General features: G+C 27.4%; 1 protein-coding gene across 1 annotated transcript; it reads left to right on the top strand.

Annotated features, from left to right (window-relative positions):
• The first annotated feature begins 7101 nt into the window (after positions 1-7101).
• On the top strand, positions 7102-10711 carry LOC114167545 (MATE efflux family protein). Its single transcript, XM_028052651.2, has 8 exons — positions 7102-7516; positions 7758-8299; positions 8392-8478; positions 8714-8770; positions 9773-10011; positions 10131-10249; positions 10348-10437; positions 10557-10711. The coding sequence occupies exons 1-8, from the start codon at positions 7232-7234 to the stop codon at positions 10614-10616; spliced, it is 1479 nt and encodes a 492-aa protein (XP_027908452.1). The 5' UTR covers positions 7102-7231; the 3' UTR covers positions 10617-10711.
• The last annotated feature ends 10736 nt before the right edge of the window (positions 10712-21447 follow it).

Here is a 21447-nt window from a genome sequence, read left to right as displayed (position 1 = left end):
TCAAATTTTAAAATTCGGTTAAATAAATTATCATATTTCGAAATCCGATTAAAAAAATTATCAGATTTTGAAATTTAATTTAAATAATTATTAAATTTTAAAATTTGGTTAAAATAGTTAACAAATTTTTGAATATATATATATATATATATAATAATTTATTTATATAATATAAAAAGCATTATTTTTTAATTATTTTTAATTTTAAACATAAAAAAATTTTAAAAAATGGGTTGATGGGCCAAGACAGGCTGGCCCATTTTGATCCACTAAATTGACAGGTTAGGCGGACTGGATTACAACGGATTGGCAAGTTGAAAATTCCAATTCGGTCCGCCTTTTTTTGGCGGGCTGGCAAGCCGGTCTGATAGGCCTGATCCGCTATGACATCCCTACGTGATAATGAGAAACAATGTAAAAAGTTGTTTGATGATTTTTTTTATTCAATATAGGCAATTAAAAAGATCACGTATTTTAACAAGTCTATATTCGATGTGAATTTTACCATTTTAGGTAGGAATCTTGTTCTTACGTATGTTTTAGGGAGCTTCAACTTCTAAGCATTTTTTTAATAGCCCAAATTTTTAAAAAATATCCAAAATAGCCATTTAACTTTGATTGGTGGGTAGTTAAAGAAAATTGGTATAATTACTGATTTGGTATCCCAACTTTTTCATTAAGTTCAATTTAGTACCCAAACTTTTAGTTTGTTCAATTTAGTACCCAATTTTCTAAAGAAATTCAATTTGGTTATCTCCGTTAAGTTGGAGTTAACACCGTGTCCGTACAGCACACGTGTCAAACTATGAAATTTTTTATTTTTTATTTTTAAATATTTTTTTTTTCATAAAAATAATTTTTTTTTCAATAATTATACCCTCTTTATACCAAAAAAATTAATTACCCTCTTTCTTTCTTTTCCTCAATTTTCTTTTTTCTTAATTTATTTAAATTTTATTTAAATTTTTTAAATTTGTTTATGATTTATTCTTAATCTGTTTTTAATTTATTTTTAAATTAAAAATAATTAAACAAATAAATTATAAATAAAATAAAATTATATCTCAATTAAAAACATAATATAAAATTAAATACAAAACAAATTTATCACTAGATTACGAAATCCAATTAAGAAATTATCAAATTTTAAAATTTAATTAAATAACGCAAAAGTTTTTTTCAATTTCTAAATCTAATTTAAATAACTACAAACTTTTATATATATATATATATATATATATATATATATATATATATATATATATATATATATATATATATATATATATATATATATATATATATATATATATATATATATATATATATATATATATATATCAAAGTTTATAGTTATTTAAATTAGATTTAGAAATTGAATTTTTTTTTTGCGTTATTCAATTAAATTATAAAATTTGATAATTTCTTAATTGGATTTCGTAATCTAGTGATAAATTTGTTTTGTATTTAATTTTATATTATGTTTTTAATTGAGATATAATTTTATTTTATTTATAATTTATTTGTTTAATTATTTTTAATTTAAAAATAAATTAAAAAGAAATTAAGAATAAATCATAAACAAATTTAAATAAATTAAAAAAAAAGAGAATTGAGGCAAAGAAAGAAAGAGGGTAATTAATTTTTTGGTATAAAGAGAGTATAATTATTGAAAAAATAATAATTTTTTTGAAAATAAAATTATTTAAAAATAAAAAATAAAAAATTTCATAGCTTGACACGTGTCCTGTACGGACACGGTGTTAACTCCAACTTAACGGAGATGACCAAATTGAATTTCTTTAAAAAATTGGGGTACTAAATTGAACAAACTAAAAGTTTGGGTACTAAATTGAACTTAATGAAAAAGTTGGGTTACCAAATTAGTAATTATACCAATTTTTTTAACTACCCACCAATCAAAGTTAAATGACTATTTTGGATATTTTTTAAAAATTTGGACTATTGAAAAAATGCTTAGAAGTTGAAGCTCCCTAAAACATACTAAGAACAAGATTCCTACCTAAAACGGTAAAATTCACATCGAATATAGACTTGTTAAAATACGTGATCTTTTTAATTGCCTATATTGAATAAAAAAAATCGTCAAACAACCTTTTACATTGTTTCTCATTATCACATAGGGATGTCATAGCGGGTTAGGCCTATCAGACCGACTTGCCAGCCCGCCAAAAAAAAGCGACTGAATTGGAATTTCCAGCCTGCATTGACCCACCAACCCATTTTTTTAAATTTTTTTATGTTTACAATTAAAAATAATCAAAAAGTAATATTTTTTTATATTATATAAATATATATATATATATATATATATATATATATATAAAAGATTTATAAACAAATTTTTTAAAAAAATTTAAAATTTTATAAAAAATTAAAATAAAAAAGGCAGACCAGCCTACCCTTAAACAAAACGGGTTAGATCCGACCCATTTTTGGTAGGTCACAAACGGGCCGGGCCAAAACGGACCAGATTGACTCGTTTTGCCATCATTATCACATGAATTAGACATATTATGCTGCGCACATCATAACTTTTATCATAGTAAAAAATTTAAAATATTGTTCGTTCCTATTAAATTTATTTTTTAATTTATAGTTTATTATCGAGTTTTTTTTTTCTTGAGTCATAGTAGGAGTGAAATGATATGATCTAGATCTAACATGGAACAAACATGGATTTGGAGTTTGGCAGCTATGTGGTTGGAACATCAACCTAACCCTAAGCCTGATGTTAAATATTCCACATTAGAGTCCACAGAGAGGGAGAAGCTTCTATGTCAAAATTTATATAACCTAAATAGACTTATAATTAAATAATTAAACAGGAAGCTTTTTTTAAATTTATATATTTATTTTTAAAGAGTTAAGTTAATCTATATGATTTGGAGTACTTAACATTATAAATAAGAGCTTATCACAAGTATATACACTTAAATCTTTTTACTTAAAATAACATTAATTTTTAATCAGATTATTAATTCATTGTTTGTCTTTTATTTAAAACCCACTATAACTGAGAACATATACAAATTTATGATAGAGTTAAAACTAAATTAAATAATTAATTTTAATATTTATTATTCATATATTCCATAACTACTAAAGAAAATTATTGGAATAATTAATGGAAATTATATTATACTCGCATCTTCTATTTGCTTTTTCTATTTATGACAAATACCTTTATTTTGTGAGGGAACTTTCACAAAAAGAGTAAAGTTGTCACATGGCGGATATGCATTTTTCATACCTAAAATGAATTCTGAACTCATCCGCATACAAATAACTATCAATTGATGTTAATTCAAACTACGATAAAGATGTGTCATATATCTTTAGCATTCTGTTCATTGGAAAGAGATAAACATGTTATTTTGTTTTGATCTAATTGTTAGAATGAAAAGGATATAAAAGAGTTCTGTTTATAATAATATTCTTTTCCTCAATAAATCTATACCGTGAGGATTTTTTTTCTTTTAAATAATTCTAATTTTATTTTTTATAATATTATTAACTAATTTGTTAATAGTTACCGTAATTATGAAAACAAAAATAATGTATTTAAAAACAAAAATAAAAAATTATAATTATGAAAAAGGTCTCGTTAATCAGTGTCTTTAGATGGTTGGTTAAAGTAATTAATATGCATCAAATATGATAAAAAGTATATAAATAAGTGTAATATTAAATTAAATATGACCTAATCATCATTAATATAATTTTATTTTATTTAAAAGATAAAAATGCTCATAATTGTTCTACATGTGTGTTTCATATTTTATTTAATATTCATCAATAAAAATTAAAAAATAATAAAATAATAAAATCAATGTGTTTTAATGTTAACAATTAAATATAATTAAACATAAGAAAGTTTAAATTAATAGAACAACCAGCACAAAAAAAAATTGTGTTAAACACCTACAAATTTATAAAAAAATAACTATATATAATGTTTTAGTAGAGACTTTAAAAATTTTGAAGTCATTCTTCTGCATTAGTCTGTTATTGTCTAAAACTTTAAAAGAGTATTTTTTGTCTATATAAAATTTGTTATATGAATTTATACTATCTTAATTAATATATTTAATTATTTCAACTTTCAATGTAAAGATGAAGAAACCAATGCAAATTAATTATCCTTAACTAGTTGCATTAGGAGAGCACTGGTTAGCATTCTCCTTATGAAAATGGTTAAATATATTTTTTGTTCTTCAACTTTGAGTGAAAATTAAAATTAGTCCATCTTGAAAACCTTAAACCATTTTAGTCTATCAACTATGTAAATGCATGGATGTGAAATAAACTTAAAAGAATTGATTTAAAAGATCAAATTTACGTATTTCTAAAGATGAAAAACTAAATTGATTGAAGACTTTTAGAAGAGATTAAATCTAATTTTTACTAAAGTTAAATGATAAAAAACATATTTAACTCTTATGAAAAATTTATTTTATGAAAATTATTATTATAATTACTTTTATTTTTATGGTAAAGCTTGTCTTCGTTCGCAAAGAAATGTTGTGGTGGATCTAAAAGGCTCAAAAAATAAGATACGTAAGCAGTGACTCCATACGTGTGACTTTTAGTGGCCACATTTCACCACAAGATAAATGATGGTATGGTATCAGTCTTTCATCATTCTGTTCCCCCAATTTCATATTAAAAGTTTTAAACAATTTAGAAGTAAATTTGTCATATATTTTTCTGTAAATTTTATACAACTCCCTAAGATATCACAGAAAAATCTCATTAATTATAGAAAATTCTAATAGTTTTTCATCACTGTAAAAAGAAGAAAAAACAGGTTCATGTCCGGTGTTCATATCATCCCTGAAACATGAATCTGAAAGAGGTTCATGTATCTAAATATAAAATTGGTTAACGTAAATATGACAGTGTCGAAACATGTTTTTTTTTTTTCTTATTTATTTAATATGGTGTTTCTTATTTTTAAAAGCAAACGATGTTGTTCTCTAGTACTGCATTACTTTTCCTAAATGCCAAGTGGTTAATTCTAATCTAAATCACTGTCTCTATTTATATTATAAATTTTACAACCATCCATCCTTGCGTGTTTCTCTTTTACTCTTTCTCTAGATCTTCTGCTACCTGTCCCCGGTTTATCCAACCCTCATTGCCTTCATTATTATAAAATTAGAAAATTCTCAAAAGTAGATTTAGAAATCATAATCGCTTTTGTTTTAATTTTAAACATATTTTAATTATAGTTTATATTCCCGAAATTTATTTTTATATTAAATCATTTTAAAAAATTATTTTAACTTTAGTTTAAATTATTTTATCTCACTAAATTTAAAATTATTATACTTCACATTTTCCACCACTTTTAGCCTCTTATAAAAAAATTTACATTATCTGAAATTCTTACGTTCGGATAAAACATTGGATATTTTCTTTTTAATTGGTCTTCAAATAAATTATTCTATTCATTTAAGTCCAAGTAATTCATTTTAAATAAGATTACTTTAATAAAATAATTTTAAATACAATTTTTTTTGTTATTTAATTATATTAAATAACCTTAAAATGCAGTATATATTGCAATGAGAAATTTCTGACATATCGAAACTCTAGGATTTTTAATTAATTAAATTTCGTTCTAGAGTTGACTCATAAACAATTAAATTTTTTTATTTAAAGAGCTAGTTTGTCCAACGTATAATTTAAAAATTTTGAATAATATATCAAGAGATTTAATTAATCAAGTTTTTTTTTTTATTTCTTGTGTCTAACATGAAATATTTTATTCTAAAATAAAGACTTCAAATAAGTTGACTGCATTGAAAATTCCAACTTTAAACTGCTAAAATATACATCATATCTTATTTAAAATCTATTCACTTAAATTATACAAATTTTATCTCAAACACTTTCAATTTTGTACTGTCTAGCTAACCCAATGTCTACAAGAAACATATATACATATTACACCATGAACATATTCACCACATTAGCAAACATTCATCTCATAATTCAAACAATTAACAATCTCTACATAAAGTCAAATATTATTCATGTTACCTTCACATGTAAATCATCTCTCCAAGGTACTAATATATATTTTATTATATATATTACATATCGTGAAATCAGAAAAAAATAATTTTCATATGAATTCCGTAAATTCTGAGAAAATATTATTTATTTTAATAATAGTATTAAGATATAGTTTTTAAAAGAAAATTGATACTATAATAATTAAATTTTAGCAACTTTTTTTTACAACATGAGTTGATATATTTCATGTGGAATTTGAATTTTCTAATTGGTTTCCTTTGTTGTTTTTGTGGTGTGCCTTCAAGAGATAATGATATTTTGACCCACTTTTAATCCACCACTTGAATCACTCTTAGATTATCACATCACACCACTAAAAAAAAATCAAAATACATAATTGGAGTGGTAGGTTAAAAATGGGTCAAATTATCATTATCCACCCTTAAAATACATTGATTGTTACTAGTTTTGAAACTTTAAAATATTTTAAAAAGATTTTTAGAGTAACAATATAGTGTATTTTTTATGCTTTAGAGACTACAACACAAAAAAAAAAATCAATAAAGAATATGGATTTCTTCGAATACCTTCTCATTTTTTCATTTTTTTATATTTCAAAATCACTTAAAGAATGTCAACAAGATTGTAAGATAAAATTGTCAAAAATTGAGTTATTATAATATCATTTTTCCTTTTAAAAACTCAAGTTTCCTTTCCTTTTTTATATCTTCAAAATTGATTAATAAACGGAAGATTATAATAAAGCAAAACCAAACCAAACCATGCCATTAAATTTTCTTGTACCATTCATGTTTTTACTTAAAAATCTCTATATCTTCTATTATTTAATAAAGAAACAATAGCTAATATTAAATTTTTTCTTAAGGTATTTATTCTTAAAACAGCGAGCATTAAATTTTTTTCTTAAAGTATATATTTCATAGTATTGAACAAATATTACATAATAATGAAATACGTTAAAAATCATTAATTGCAGAACTCAAAGAATATTCCTTTCTATTAGTATATGATAGAAAAACAAGGTCTCTTCTAAAACCTCGAACTTTTTGAACCTCTCGTTACTCCTCTACCTTTCGTTCTTCATTTTCCTTTCAGTTTCGGCTTTTCACTTTTCAGAATCTCCAGAATCTTTACAGTTACCACCAACACATATTGCTACCTAGCTATGCCAAGCAAGGAGGATTCACCATTAGAAGATGAAAATCTTCCTCTGCTGGAACATCACTCTCTAACAGATGAAAGAGATGAACGAGACCAAAAACTGTTACCAAGGTTTTGGATCGAGTCGAAGAAGCTTTGGCACATAGTAGGCCCTTCAATTTTTAGCCGTGTTGCATCCTATTCCATGTTAGTCATCACCCAAGCCTTCGCCGGCCGTCTCGGTGACCTCGAACTCGCCGCCATCTCCATTGCCAATAATGTCGTCGTTGGCTTCGACTTTGGCCTCTTGGTATGTATCACTATCAAGTTTCAACTTCTTAAACTTTCATGAAAGTTGTTACCGAATTCAACTTGATTAGACACAACTTATTTAGCTGTTTTCAATGTTGTTCATTAATAAAGATTTACGTTAACACGTATAGTAAATTACAAAACATGATCATAAGCTGCTAACGAAGTAAACTAGTATGAATATTACGTTGAAGGATGATTGAGACAGTAATTTGCATTTGTTTTTGTGATTTAACTAGTTGGGTATGGCAAGTGCCTTAGAAACGCTATGTGGGCAAGCGTTTGGAGCGAAAAAGTACTACATGTTAGGCGTTTACATGCAGCGTTCGTGGATCGTTCTTTTCATTTGCTGTATCTTGCTTTTGCCTCTGTACCTCTTTGCCTCGCCGGTGTTGAAGCTGTTGGGGCAGCCCGATGAGCTGGCGGAGTTATCCGGTACGGTGTCGATTTGGATGCTACCGGTGCACTTCGCGTTTGCGTTTCAGTTTCCTCTGCAGAGGTTCTTGCAGTGCCAGCTGAAGACTGCGCCTATTGCGTGGGTGTCTCTGGTGGCGCTCTTGGTGCATGTGTTTCTGAGCTGGTTGTTCGTGTTCAAGTTGGAGTTCGGAGTTATTGGCGCCGCTGCAACCATTAACTTCTCCTGGTGGGTGCTCACGTTGGGGCTCTTTGGGTACAGTGTTTGGGGTGGGTGCCCTCACACTTGGGCTGGGTTTTCAGTTGAGGCTTTCTCTGGGCTTTGGGATTTTGTCAAACTCTCTGCTGCTTCTGGAGTCATGCTCTGGTACTCTCTCTCTCTCTCACTCTGTTTCAACTTTTGTTCTTGTCAATGTTTGTGTTTCTCACTTGCGCGGTTTTTGAACTTTGTTTCTGCAGCTTGGAGAATTGGTATTACAAAATTCTGATAGTGATGACGGGGAACCTTGAGAATGCAGAGATCGCTGTGGATGCTCTATCCATATGGTAATTTAATGGAGAATGCAGAGATTGTTTACCAATGCCTTCTAGTTTTTTATTTCATTTAAAGATTTTTGAAAAGTAAGAGTTAATCTATGTTTATTTATGAAAGCTATTTAAAATAGTTGATGATGAACACCAAAAATATTTACTGACTGCACTTTTTAGTTATTCCAATTCAAAGTTACTTTTTTTTTTTTTCTGATATCTTTATGCCAATTATGTGCTCTGTTTTTGGCAGTATGACCATCAATACCTTGGAGATGATGATTCCTCTGGCATTCTTTGCTGCAACAGGGTAATATATATTATCTCAACATGATATTTTAAAGTATTTAGTTTTTTTGTTTTAGTTTTTAGTTGTGTACCTCACAGAAGAAACAGTAAACATATGTAATGGATAAAAATATAGATAGATAGATAGAGAGAGAGAGAGAGAGAGGAGAATGCGGTTACGTTCAGGAACCATAGAGAAGCATCAACAATGACCCCGATCTATCAAGAAAACATAACCTGTGATTAAATTTCGGTGGTGATAGTGACTTTTGTAGACTTTTGTATGGTGAAGTGATGCAAATACACATGAAATGGCGATGCTTTTCTCCTCAATCACCATTTACCACCAAATATTAATAGGAATGAAAGATAATTAAGAAAAAACAAAACTATGGTAGCCACAGGAAAAAGTCTGGTACAAGTAGTGGCCAAACTTGTGCATTATTCAGAGGCTGTTTTACCTTTTGTCGTGGAGTTAAAGAGGAATCTCATCAACAGATTTAGATGTCTCTGGAATGTAGTGAAGGAAGAGCACGTAGTATGAGTGATGCCTTTTGACACGTAATCTGACGTGGATTCCTTGCGAGTACATTCCTTACGTTTTTTTTATCTATTTTCTTCTTCTTTCTTTCTTTCTCACTCTCAGAATTTTTAATGTTAGATATTTGACACGGTCCTAACAGATGATAATAGTGACAATCTCTGTTTCTGTCTTCTGTCTTCTGATTGCTCCATATGGAGGCTGGACCATCCTGTTGCACACAGTTTGAATCATAAACCACAACATTATCATATGTAAGAAAAACTGAGGATAGAAAATAAGGAATAATCAATTATACACTTATTTTAATTAACTTAAAGAAAACATTTAAACTTACAAGGAAGGAAGAGAAAGATAGGGGGAAGAGTGAGATATAATGATGAAGCAAACAACAACCAAAAAACCATTTTTTTTAATTTCCATAGTGACCAGAAGCTAAAAGTGTAGAAATAGTAATTTTGTTACTTAACATGCAATCTGCAGAGTGAGAGTTGCAAACGAACTTGGAGCAGGGAACGGAAAAGGAGCAAAGTTTGCTACTACAGTATCTGTGGTGACATCTGTTATTATAGGACTCTTCTTCTGGATGTTGATTTTGATATTGCATGATAAATTCGGCTACATATTCTCTAACAGCAAACCTGTTCTTGACCAAGTAAACAACCTTTCTCTTCTATTAGCCTTCACAATTCTGCTCAACAGTGTTCAGCCAGTTCTCTCAGGTATCACATACTCTTATCTATTGGGAGTTAAAAAACTTTCATTAGAGACTGCAAAATTGTGATGAATGAATGAAGAATGCTATATCTGTATTTATCCCCTTTTTGGATGATTTGAACAGGAGTGGCTGTAGGATCAGGTTGGCAATCATACGTTGCATACATAAACTTGGCTTGCTACTATATTATTGGTGTGCCTCTTGGATTTTTGATGGGGTGGGTCTTCGACCTAGGAGTTATGGTATGTTTAATGTTACCCTCTTTTAGACATTTATGCAGTCATTTCACATGCATTATTAACTACATTCTTACACCATTTGGTGATGAAATTGAACAAAGGGAATCTGGGCTGGGATGATTTTTGGTGGCACAGCTACTCAGACATTAATATTGAGCATCATTACCATTCGGTGCGACTGGGACAAAGAGGTAACATTCTATGCTATTCTTCAACCTTAGTTTTTGTTTTTGTCTGTTCAACTGTGTTATGCTCCTCACTTTGAATTATCTAATCTTAATAGAAGTATTTTGTTGGCTAAAAATTTCAGGCTGACACAGCAAAATTGCGTATAACGAAGTGGGCAGATCCAAAACATGAACTCAACTAACGTTTCTGCATATTTATTTCATTTGTAATAAGTCGACAATTTAATGATTCAGTTCCTAAAATATCAATATAGTCCACATGTTGTGTGTATATAAATCGATTTAGTCAAAACATTACACTGACTAATTCAACATGGATCGCAGACTAAACTCAAACAAGAACAATAGCTCAATTTTTGTTTCAGGTATATATATAATATACTTTGTATAACATAAAATCTACGATCCTTAATACAATTTTATGATTAACGATTCTGTAAGTGCTTTACAATTCTAACCATAATCTCGATCTTAGGCACCTTATCTAGATTAACGTAGTTTCGTGATGACTATTTTTTTAAAAAAAGTGTTGAATTCCATCTTAGTTATATGATATGCTTAGTTGTTTTGGTTAGAGTATCTCCTGTTCAAATGAGTAAGCGTTTTTAAGAAGTTATATATAGCTTCATGAATTAAAGGAGGAGATCTTACAAGACTTTCTCCTTAGAATATCTTGACAAATAGATATTTGTTCTTGAAACCATCTCTATTAGTAATAAGAAACTTGTTATTTTTCAAGTGTTTATTATTAAAGGAATTGTTTGAATTTATAATTATATATTTTATTTTTTATATAAATATAATTTATTGTGTTTAATATTTAGAAATTAAACTATATGTATTAATCAAGGTAGCATTTAAACATAATAATTAAAATAATTTTTATTTTAAAAAATTTAAAATATAAATAAAAAAATATATTTAAGTGTGAGTTTTGTAAACACTTTGGATCGAAAAAAATTGCATAGAAGTTATCAAAGTGGTGTAATAAGGTAAGAACTAAAATAAATAAATTAAGATCTTATTTTTCATGATTCTTATATTAGAGATGGTCTCATATACTATTAATTGTACTATAATGCTTAAAAAAAAGATATATTAATCAAAATAATAATGATAAGAAAAACATTGAAATTTTATTAATTATTTTCCTAGTTATAAAGAAGATTTTATAGATTTAAAAGTATTAATTTATACAAGAAAAAAATATGGATACGGAGATTTGGGCTTTTAATATAATTTATTATTAAGAGGATAATACATTTTATGGGAGTGAAGGAAGAGAAAATGGGGGTGCATCAAGAAGAAGGAATGGGCTTGTTCGTAGTGTTACCTTATCATCATACTGTAATCACCTTCTTTATTAGTAAACACCAAATTAATCGCTAATATTATAATTTTAAATTCAAAGGCATAGAGTTGTTTTAATAGTGGGCTTTGGACTTTGAAGCCCAAAATTCTTTTGATTTAACAGTGGCCCTTTATTGGACTCGTATTGGTGCAGAATGATGGGTCTTATAGGTACCTAAAACTCCAAGTGGAGTAAATACACAACGTAAGATAACAATACTTGAGGAATTTTGACTCGATTGAGGGAGGAGTTAGAAGAGTGCATGCAGGTGAGAGAGGTGACGTGTGGCATAAAAGTTTGTTGGTAGAATGTTTTGTCATTGTTGTGTGAGGAAGAGGCCCACATGTGTTTGCAATGTTGAGTGAAGGTTGGGGAAAGTTAATATTGAGAATGGTGAGTGACAATGTTCACATGTTGGGGTGGTGTGTATGTTAGGGTTGTGGGTCACTGGTCCAGTGCTTTTCTAGTGTTGTCTATACATCCACCATCTTCTCCTGTTTAGCCACTATGTCAAACCTCACTATACGACACATGGACCCCAAACGCTAAAACTACCTTCAAAATACACGCAAACTTTGCATCTACCTACACATTTACATTCATTCTTATTCTCTTCATGCCCTGTTACTTATGTTAGGAATATCTTCTTTCACCTCTTTATTTTATAAACGAAATGTATTGATATCTTTTACTTATTTGTGTTGGGTCTTTTAAAAAATATCATTGGGAAAATACAACACCAATGAAACATGAGTTCATACCACACATAAGAGATTAAGACTATGTTTAACCCAAGATCTTAAGGTAATGCGTTTATGGATTTTATTCCTTATATGATGTTCAACTTTCTCATTTTTACTCAAACGTGGGACTTAGACTCACAATTAGATTTCCAACAATCTCTCCCTCAAGTGTGAATCATTTCACATTGGCACTTCTCCCTCAAACTAAACCACGAGAACCCCTTCTTGTACTGTCGTTCATCTCAACCGGACACACTTGTCTAACCTTCTGTTAGGAAGACTTTCGATATAGGAACTCGTCTAAGTCGGTCACTAACACAAACCTTTGGCTTTGATACTACTGTTGGATCTTTCGAGAGAGGATCACAGGAAAGATACAACACCAATGAGACATGAGTTCAACCCACAGATAAGGGATTGACACCACTCTTAACCCAAAACCTTAAGACAAAGAGTTTTTGGGTCTTCATCCTTATATGATGCTCAACTTTCTCACTTTTAGTTAATGTGTCTCTAGCAAATCTTTTCAAAAAAGGCTCTACAGGTGGTTCAGTAGGAGTTACCTCAGTTGGTTCATGAGGAGTTACCTCAATTGGTCCATTAACTTGAGTCTCAGGCATATCAACTGCATTTCCCAAATTTGCATTCACAATTCCCCCATGATTAACAATTGTGCCAAGAGGTTCTGGCTCAACATCAATGAATCCATGAGTAACCTGTTTTGGCTTTTATTTCTTGTCAATATCTTCAATGGTTTGGTCCTAAAAAAATGATATTCATAAACTCATTGTCTTAAAGTTTGAGTTAAGAGTGATGACAATCTCTTATCTGTGGGTTGAGTTCATGTCTCATTGTTGTTGTATCTTTCCGATGATCCTCTCTCCAGAGACCCAACAATGGTATCAAAGCCGAAGATACATCTTGGTGACTAACTCAAACGAGTTCCAATGTCGAAAGTCTTTCTAACAGATGGTCAGGCAAGTGTGTCGCGTTATGTGAACGATGGAACAAGTAACGGGTACTCGTGACTTGAAATGCTTCCGAGGGGGAAGTACCAATGTGAAGAGACACTCACACTTGAGGAAAAGATTGTTGAAAATTCAAGTGAGTCTAAGTCTTACATTGAGTAAAAAAGAGAAAGTTAAGTACCATATAAAGATGAAAACTTGTAAACTCATTGTCCTAAGATTTTGTTAGAAATCCAAGTGTGAGTCTAAGTCCCACATTGACTAGAAATGAGAAAGAAGTACAACACTATATAAGAATAAAGACCTGTTGTTTTAAGATTTTGGGTTGAGAGTGGTGTCAATAGTTTATGTGATTGGGCTCAGGTCTTATTGGTATTGTATCTCTTAGTTAAACCCCCTCTATAAACCTAACAGATGGTTGAGGGTGATCCAATATCATTGATGAGAGTTATAAATATATAGATTTTACAATATTTTTCGGTTTAAGAGACAAATTAGTTGTTCCAAAATTTTAGAAATTAGAAGATACCGGTGTTGCACAAAAACGAGATGAATTATTTTCTACTGTGTTCATACTATGATTGTACCTTGGATCTTTTTCTTCAAGCTAACTTAGACTTCAGTCTTTTGTGTTTGTGCCAAAACATTACGACACTCAATTCAGTTTATTAATTTACGAGTAATAAATATTATTTAATCGTTTATATGTAAAATGTCTATTTATTTATAAAATGCTTTTTTTTAAATGGATGATTATTGTTAATTTGTTGATTAAGAATAGGGTTTTATGTTAATCTATTTGTTATTGCTCTAAGTTTCTAGTATGTCTCTTAGAACATCTCGATGTATGTTTCAAGTTTTTTTTTTTTTTTTTTTAATTTGTCTCGATTTATCTTAAGTTCACGGTGTAATATGTTCATCATTTCAGCTATATGGTACGAGATAATCTTAACCGTATAATGCAGATACATTTAAACCTAAAACATAAACAATTTAGGTGATAGTGACAACGCGTATTTGATAAAATTAACATTAGGAAAATTACAACTTATGAGTCTGTCCCAATCGACAGAAATTAAAGAAATGAAGAAAGTGATTATGAAAAGGAAATAGTTGGTAGATAAAATTAGTAGTTGCATTAGAAAGTTATTAATATCTGAAGAATGTGGTCCACAGGCTCATCTAATTACTACTCATTGTGGAATTTCCACCACAGTTCCATTCTCAATAATGAGATTGGGATAAGATAAGTTTCTCAAATGGGGAAGAACACTTCAACAAACTACTTTGCCTTCATCATTAACCAAAGGCCATGCAGGATGAAATAGTTGGTATTGTAATTTTTAGTGTAGCTATTATAAAAAATAATACATTTGAGATTATTATAGGTAAATAGGTTAAATATGTTTCGAGTATGTAAATTTAAAATTGAAATTTATTTTTATTTTAAATTTTGATATGTTTTGGTTTTAAATTTATAAATAAATAATAGATATAATTTTAAAATCAAAGGTCATGCAGGATAAAATAGTTGTATTGTAATTTTTATTGTAACTATAAAAAATAACAAATTTGAGATGATTTATAGATAAATAAGTTAAATATGTTTTGAGCATTATGATATGATTTTTTTTTTTAAACTTTGATATATTTTAATTTTAAATTTTAGAAAGTAGATAAATATAATTTTTTTACATTTTAAACAATGATTTAGATTAATAGTTAAATTAAATAATTTTAAATGTGTTAAATAATATAAATACTTGAAACATAATTTAAGACATAAAGAAAAATAATATAATTGAATTAAAAAAATTATATTTATTTTTTTTAGAAGTTTGAAAATTAAATTACATCAAAATTTATCATATTGATCGAAAAATATTTAATCTTAGTTAAACAATATTATAAAATGTTTTATACAGTCATCTTGATATATAATTATTATTATTATTTTGATTAATTAACCATGATCAAAATGTTTCCATCTATTTTTATGATTTATTATTTGCTGTTTATAAGACAGACATCGAACTAAACTAAGGAGGGTATGAGTCCTGTCGTGCTACAAAATGCTTTACATTTGATTGTTAGCATAATTATTATTTGAAAAGACATTTTCATTATTATTATTATTATTATTATTATTATTATAATTCTTATTATTATCATCTAGATAATAATAAACAATAAACAAGTTACTATTAATTAAACATATTTGTCAGAAATGGTGCAGACTTTGGTGAAAAATCTTCCTCAAACTTCGATCACTTCCTTTTGGAGATTTGCTTAGAACAGAATGATTAAAGATTTTGAAAATCAAAGACAAAGGCAAAGAAGCTGAGATGAATCTTTTTTTTTCTTTTCTTTTTACAGATTATACTTATCTCTTCTCTCTTCTTCTTTACCATTTTCTTCCATTTCTGTTTTCTTTTGAAAAGTTGGTGTCAAGAAATAGATGGCAGTGAATTAAATTAAAAGCAAGAGCATGACAATTGTCATGTGTCATAGTATAACAGTAACTCTGGGCGGTTCATACTCTGTCTTTTTAATTTCAACAAAATTTTAGAGTGCATTTAATTTTGATTTTGATAGAATTGACTTAAATAATTCAATGTCATTTGAATTTATGTTCACATTATTATTTTTAAATAATATGTTGGATGCATGTATTCTGACATTAATTTCATTCATAAATTAAATGTTTTCAAATGTTTATATTTTTTTACAATAATTATTCTTAAACTAGTCTATGAGATATTTCAAGTTTTTACTTAGTTCTTGTCGATACTTTGTTGTCATAAAAGTCAGAGGAAAAAAAGACTAAATATATCATAGAGACAAAAGAAATGTAATATATTTATAGAAACAAAATTTATAGAAGTAAAATCACATCATAAATTAAAATTTTAATAATATTTTTAGTTACTGAAATTTGAAATAAATCCTTTATAATCCCTAAAATTGAAAAGGTTAGGTTTAGTTCCTCGAATGTTTTAAAACATTATTTTAATTTATAAAGTACCAGTATAAATTTATAAGTCATTTCAAATTATTTAGGTTGATTTATTGATAATATATATTTTGTAGTTACTATCTACAAACAGAATAACGACAGGTGTTTCCATTTTGGAAAAGTTTATTCCTAATGATTCAATCAATGGTTTCATCATTTCAATGGTTGTTTTATGCGTAACTTACGGGTAAAATATTTACGATATCTTACTCTTAATCTAAAATAATAAATATTTTCTAAAACTAAAAGATATTTCTAAAATTAAAATATTTCCTATAAATAAAAAAAATAATAAGTATTATTCTCAACTATTTTTATCAGACAAGTGTTATAAAAATTGGATCTTAAACATTATCTCTTATTATGTATCCATGGAAAAGTAAATAATTTTTTTTAACTTTTTAATTTGAATATACAAAGTCATGTTAGAACAAGGATGGGAGAAAGTAGTAAACTCTTTAGCAGAGTAAAATCTCAAAATTTCCCTTAAAATAGGTAAAAGGGCCGAGCTGAAGTTAAAAGAAAAATAATATAAGTTTATAAATAATCAGAAAAGTAGATTTTGGTTCCAAATTAACCAAAAATGGCAACATTTGTGTCTTCTTTTAAGAAAAAAGAAGTTGGAAAATTGCGTTACGACTCATTTAGATACTTTTGAGGACAAAACACGTTATACATAGATTAATTGATTGATATGCGTAGAAAGAAGGTGGTTTGTAGCATTGAAATATAGTAATTAACGGTTGGGAGATAATGAAATATACTTTAAATCATTTCCATCGAATCAGAAAAAGTGTGAAATTGAAGCGCACCAAATGGTAGGTTTATATGATGGATTTGATTTGAAATAACAGGTTTATTTAGTTATTTAAAAAAGGGGAACATGATAATCAACTTGATTAGTGAAGTAATGATATAATTAAAAACATAAAAGATGGTGATATCACCTTTTGTTTATGTGAGTCAATAATTATGAGCTAAAGCTGAGACATATTTTGTCGTATCACATTCATGCTGCCTAATAATCCATGCGTCGCACGCCAATCTTTCACATTAAACCTGCCTCACTCACTACTTTCGGGAACCCAGTTTACATCTTACTCATCATTTTAACAATTAATTAATTAATTAATTAAGCTTCCTAAATTTTGACTATTTGTATAAGCCACATATTACTCTGTCACTAACTCGTCACCACCTATCAATTCAAATTAGTAATCTTTCTACTTCCAAATATAAGAATAATTTAACAGTAATTATATCACTGGACTTCCAAAACTCAGCAAAAAGATATCATCACGGATCAATTTAACCGATATCTATCATGATGGCCCGCACTTTAGAATAGTAATACGTAAACCTAAAATTATGATATGGGATTTTTCACAGGTTCTAAATCTTTCTAACTTAAAGAATGAGTCTAAATATTTTATTGGCTTTTGGTGTTGTCATTTATTGAGTGTTTAACTTTAGTATTCATCAATGTATGTATTTTAAAGGCACAATACAAAAATAATATAAAAAAAGAAAATTCTACAGAAAATCTAAATTTAATAAGAACACATTCCTCAAATAGGGGTAAAATAGGATCATCAAATATAGATCAAGCTCATTTAAGTAATGATCCAAGTAGTAAGGTATATAAAAGGGTTTTGTCATCAGATAAAGAGATCACTCATTAGATATACATATACTCAATATCTTGATCATATAATTGACTTGAGCATTGGAATCCTCAAAATCATGATATAAGTTATGTTAAAAAATAAAAACTGAAGTCTTGCAAGGATCATTTATGATAAAATTTAGTATAAACTCTTATTGATAGATGAATTACAAGTATCTTAAGAAGTGGCTTAACTCAGTCCTATAAAATTGAATTATAAGGTGAGATTTGTACCTGCTTATATACTGTGAATATGTCTTATCTCTAGTCAATATGAGATTTCCAACACACCTCTCTCATCCCAATAATGTGAAACTAGATATTAATGGGTTGTCTGATAGCGACCATATAATGGGTCACACAATAATCCCAAGAAACAACAAGACTCGCTAGGTTAGACTTCAAACGAGAAATTTTACCATTGTTGAGATTAATAGAAAAGGATAGCGTGAGAATGGTTTTTTTTTTTTTTTTTGTTTTGCAGACATTTGATGTTTCAATGGTGGACGGCAATGATGCTTCTTGCTAGTGAGTGACTGCCGGTGGTGGTTGGTAGTAGGTAGCGTGTGTGGTGATGATCGTTGGTGTTGGGAGGAGACAATTAATCATTCTCAATAATGTTTTGGATTAAATAATACAAAATAAAAGTATTAACTTTTTACACATTCTAAATTGATTAATCCCCAATGTGTTTCAAAAATATATTATGTAATAGATTCCGATTTGAAATATATTCTGGATTACACAATATGTAATGTATTCTTGAATTGATTGTGTAATCCATAATGTATTCAGCACAATCCAAAATATATTCCAAATATGTACAACTTTCGCATTATAACAGAGACATCTCTTCCTTACATATAAACCCCAACTGCAAATAAAAACAAACAAATATGAAGAGATACTCAATTTAAGAAGTAAAATTTAAAACTAACTCAACTCTATGAGACTAACTGCTTGTAAGATGAGATTTGTATCTCATTATATACTATAAATATGTTTTATTTTTAATTGATACGAGATTTCACTTAATTTTAACTTGAAAAATAATAAAATTACTAGAAGAAGTATATTTACATTTTATCCAATAATTAAGAAAACTTTTAATTTAATAGGTGATATTAAATTTGGTAACAATTTATTTTATTCATTTTCAAAATTGTGCATAAATTGATTAAAATTTGTCAACTCCGACTTTCCTTTCCATCTAACGTGATTATGCAATTTCTTAGCATTTGTAACTATCCTTATTCGTGATGTTTCCTATTAATTTACGAAATTTATTTTTTATGTACTAAGAACAATAAAGCTAATTAGGGATATTTTAAAAATAAAAAAAATGGTACTAATACACAATATATTTATACAATAATAGAGACAGTGTTAAATTATTGTGTTTGACAATATGTTATTGGTAATGATCTATTATGATATATATATATATATATATATATATCAGTTTATAGTAATAAAAAAATACAAAAATAAAGTCTTTGAAAAGATTCACTCTGAAACAAGATTGAACTCTTAAAAAGCGCGTTCATTATCATATTTTAATATAAAAATACAATAATAATCAAAGTCTAGACCGTCACATTAAAAAAAGTATGCTAGTAAAAAAAATAAGAATATTATAAAATCTTAAAATTATTATAGAGTTTTAGTAAATAAATCAAACACATTCATCTCCTACCAAAAGACATAAGAAAACCATTTAAATAGTTACAAGAGTCATAAATTTAAAAAATATTATATTTGAATATTTGAGACTAACTTTATAAGGTACAGGGATAGAAAGAAAAAAAAAAAGAAGTTTCATACAAAATTTTTAAATGAATATTTGTAATGAATAAGTGAGGGTAAACCAGTATCATGATATCTGACCAGTTTGTTAATAGTTATCGATGAATTTTATTTATTTATTTTTTAGTTTAAATGATGTTAATGAAAGAAATATTGACTATGAAATTTATTTAAAATTTGATTTACTTTTTTTTATTTAATTATAAAAAATTCAAGTTATTTTGTAAAATGTTAAATTTTTTAAATTTATATTTTTTAGTACAACTCATTTAATTTTTTTTAAAAGATTAAATTTATTTATATTAATATTGTATAGAATAATTTGATTTGAATTGTACTTAAAAATTATTATTTTATTTAAATTTATATTTTAAAGAGTTGATTTTGTATATTTTTATTTAAATCTTTTAAGAAATAAAATATAAATTTATTTGTAGATATCCATGGTTACTCGTTGGTATAATACTTTTCATGGATACTAAACAAATAATGAAACAAACTTTTTTAGACAGGACAAATAACAGGTAAACATTACTCGTATCCATGATATATTATTATCCTTAATAACATGGTAATTTTTCTTATATCTCTATATAAATTTTCAATGATTCTTCACCCTTGAATAGGTACAAGAAATACTTACATTATAATTTATATACAAACAAGATTAGATAACTTCTTTATATAATCACCTCTCAAATATAATTCATTATATATATATATATATATATATATATATATATATATATATATATAAACAAGATTAGATAACTTCTTTATATAATCACCTCTCAAATACAATTCATTATATATATATATATATATATATATATATATATATATATATATATATAAAATAAAACATGTAAGAATAACAATAATAACTATTATTATTATTATTATTATTATTATTATAATAGGCATAACAAATAATTAAATTAATGCAACCTAATTTAAAATCTCTTAAAAATAACTTAAGCAATAACAAAACACTTTATTAAGTTGAAAATATTACTTAAATGAAGTGAGAATGCTCGACTTGAGCAAAATAGTCTAAATAAGACTCAAATGCTCGAGTATCAAATGAGAATTACAAATATCAATATGTACAAATATTAATATGGGCTGATACGGTTAGTACTCTTATTTTTCTATTGATAATTCAAAAAATATCTTTTAGAATTGTAAAATTTTGGTTGAAGATTTTCGTATTTACAAACAATAAAAGAATTGAAGAACATATCAAGAAAAGAACAAATAAAATTTAATTGAGTACATACACAACACAACTATTTTAAATAACAAACCCTTTTCCCTCTATAGCCGAATTTACAAGAATAAGTCCTTTTGAACATTTTGAAATATCAAGCAAAGATTCGCAGACAGTTTCTTCCTCTTAATTTAATACTGGAAGTCCTTATCTGCTTTTATGAAACTCTTCTTGTTTCTTAATTGAATTACAG

Source organism: Vigna unguiculata, chromosome 2 (assembly GCF_037176805.1).
Source record: "Vigna unguiculata cultivar grain cowpea cultivar isolate G323 ecotype 2 chromosome 2, ASM3717680v1, whole genome shotgun sequence".
Taxonomy (NCBI): Eukaryota; Viridiplantae; Streptophyta; class Magnoliopsida; order Fabales; family Fabaceae; genus Vigna; species Vigna unguiculata.
This window is presented reverse-complemented; position numbering and strand designations above follow the sequence as displayed.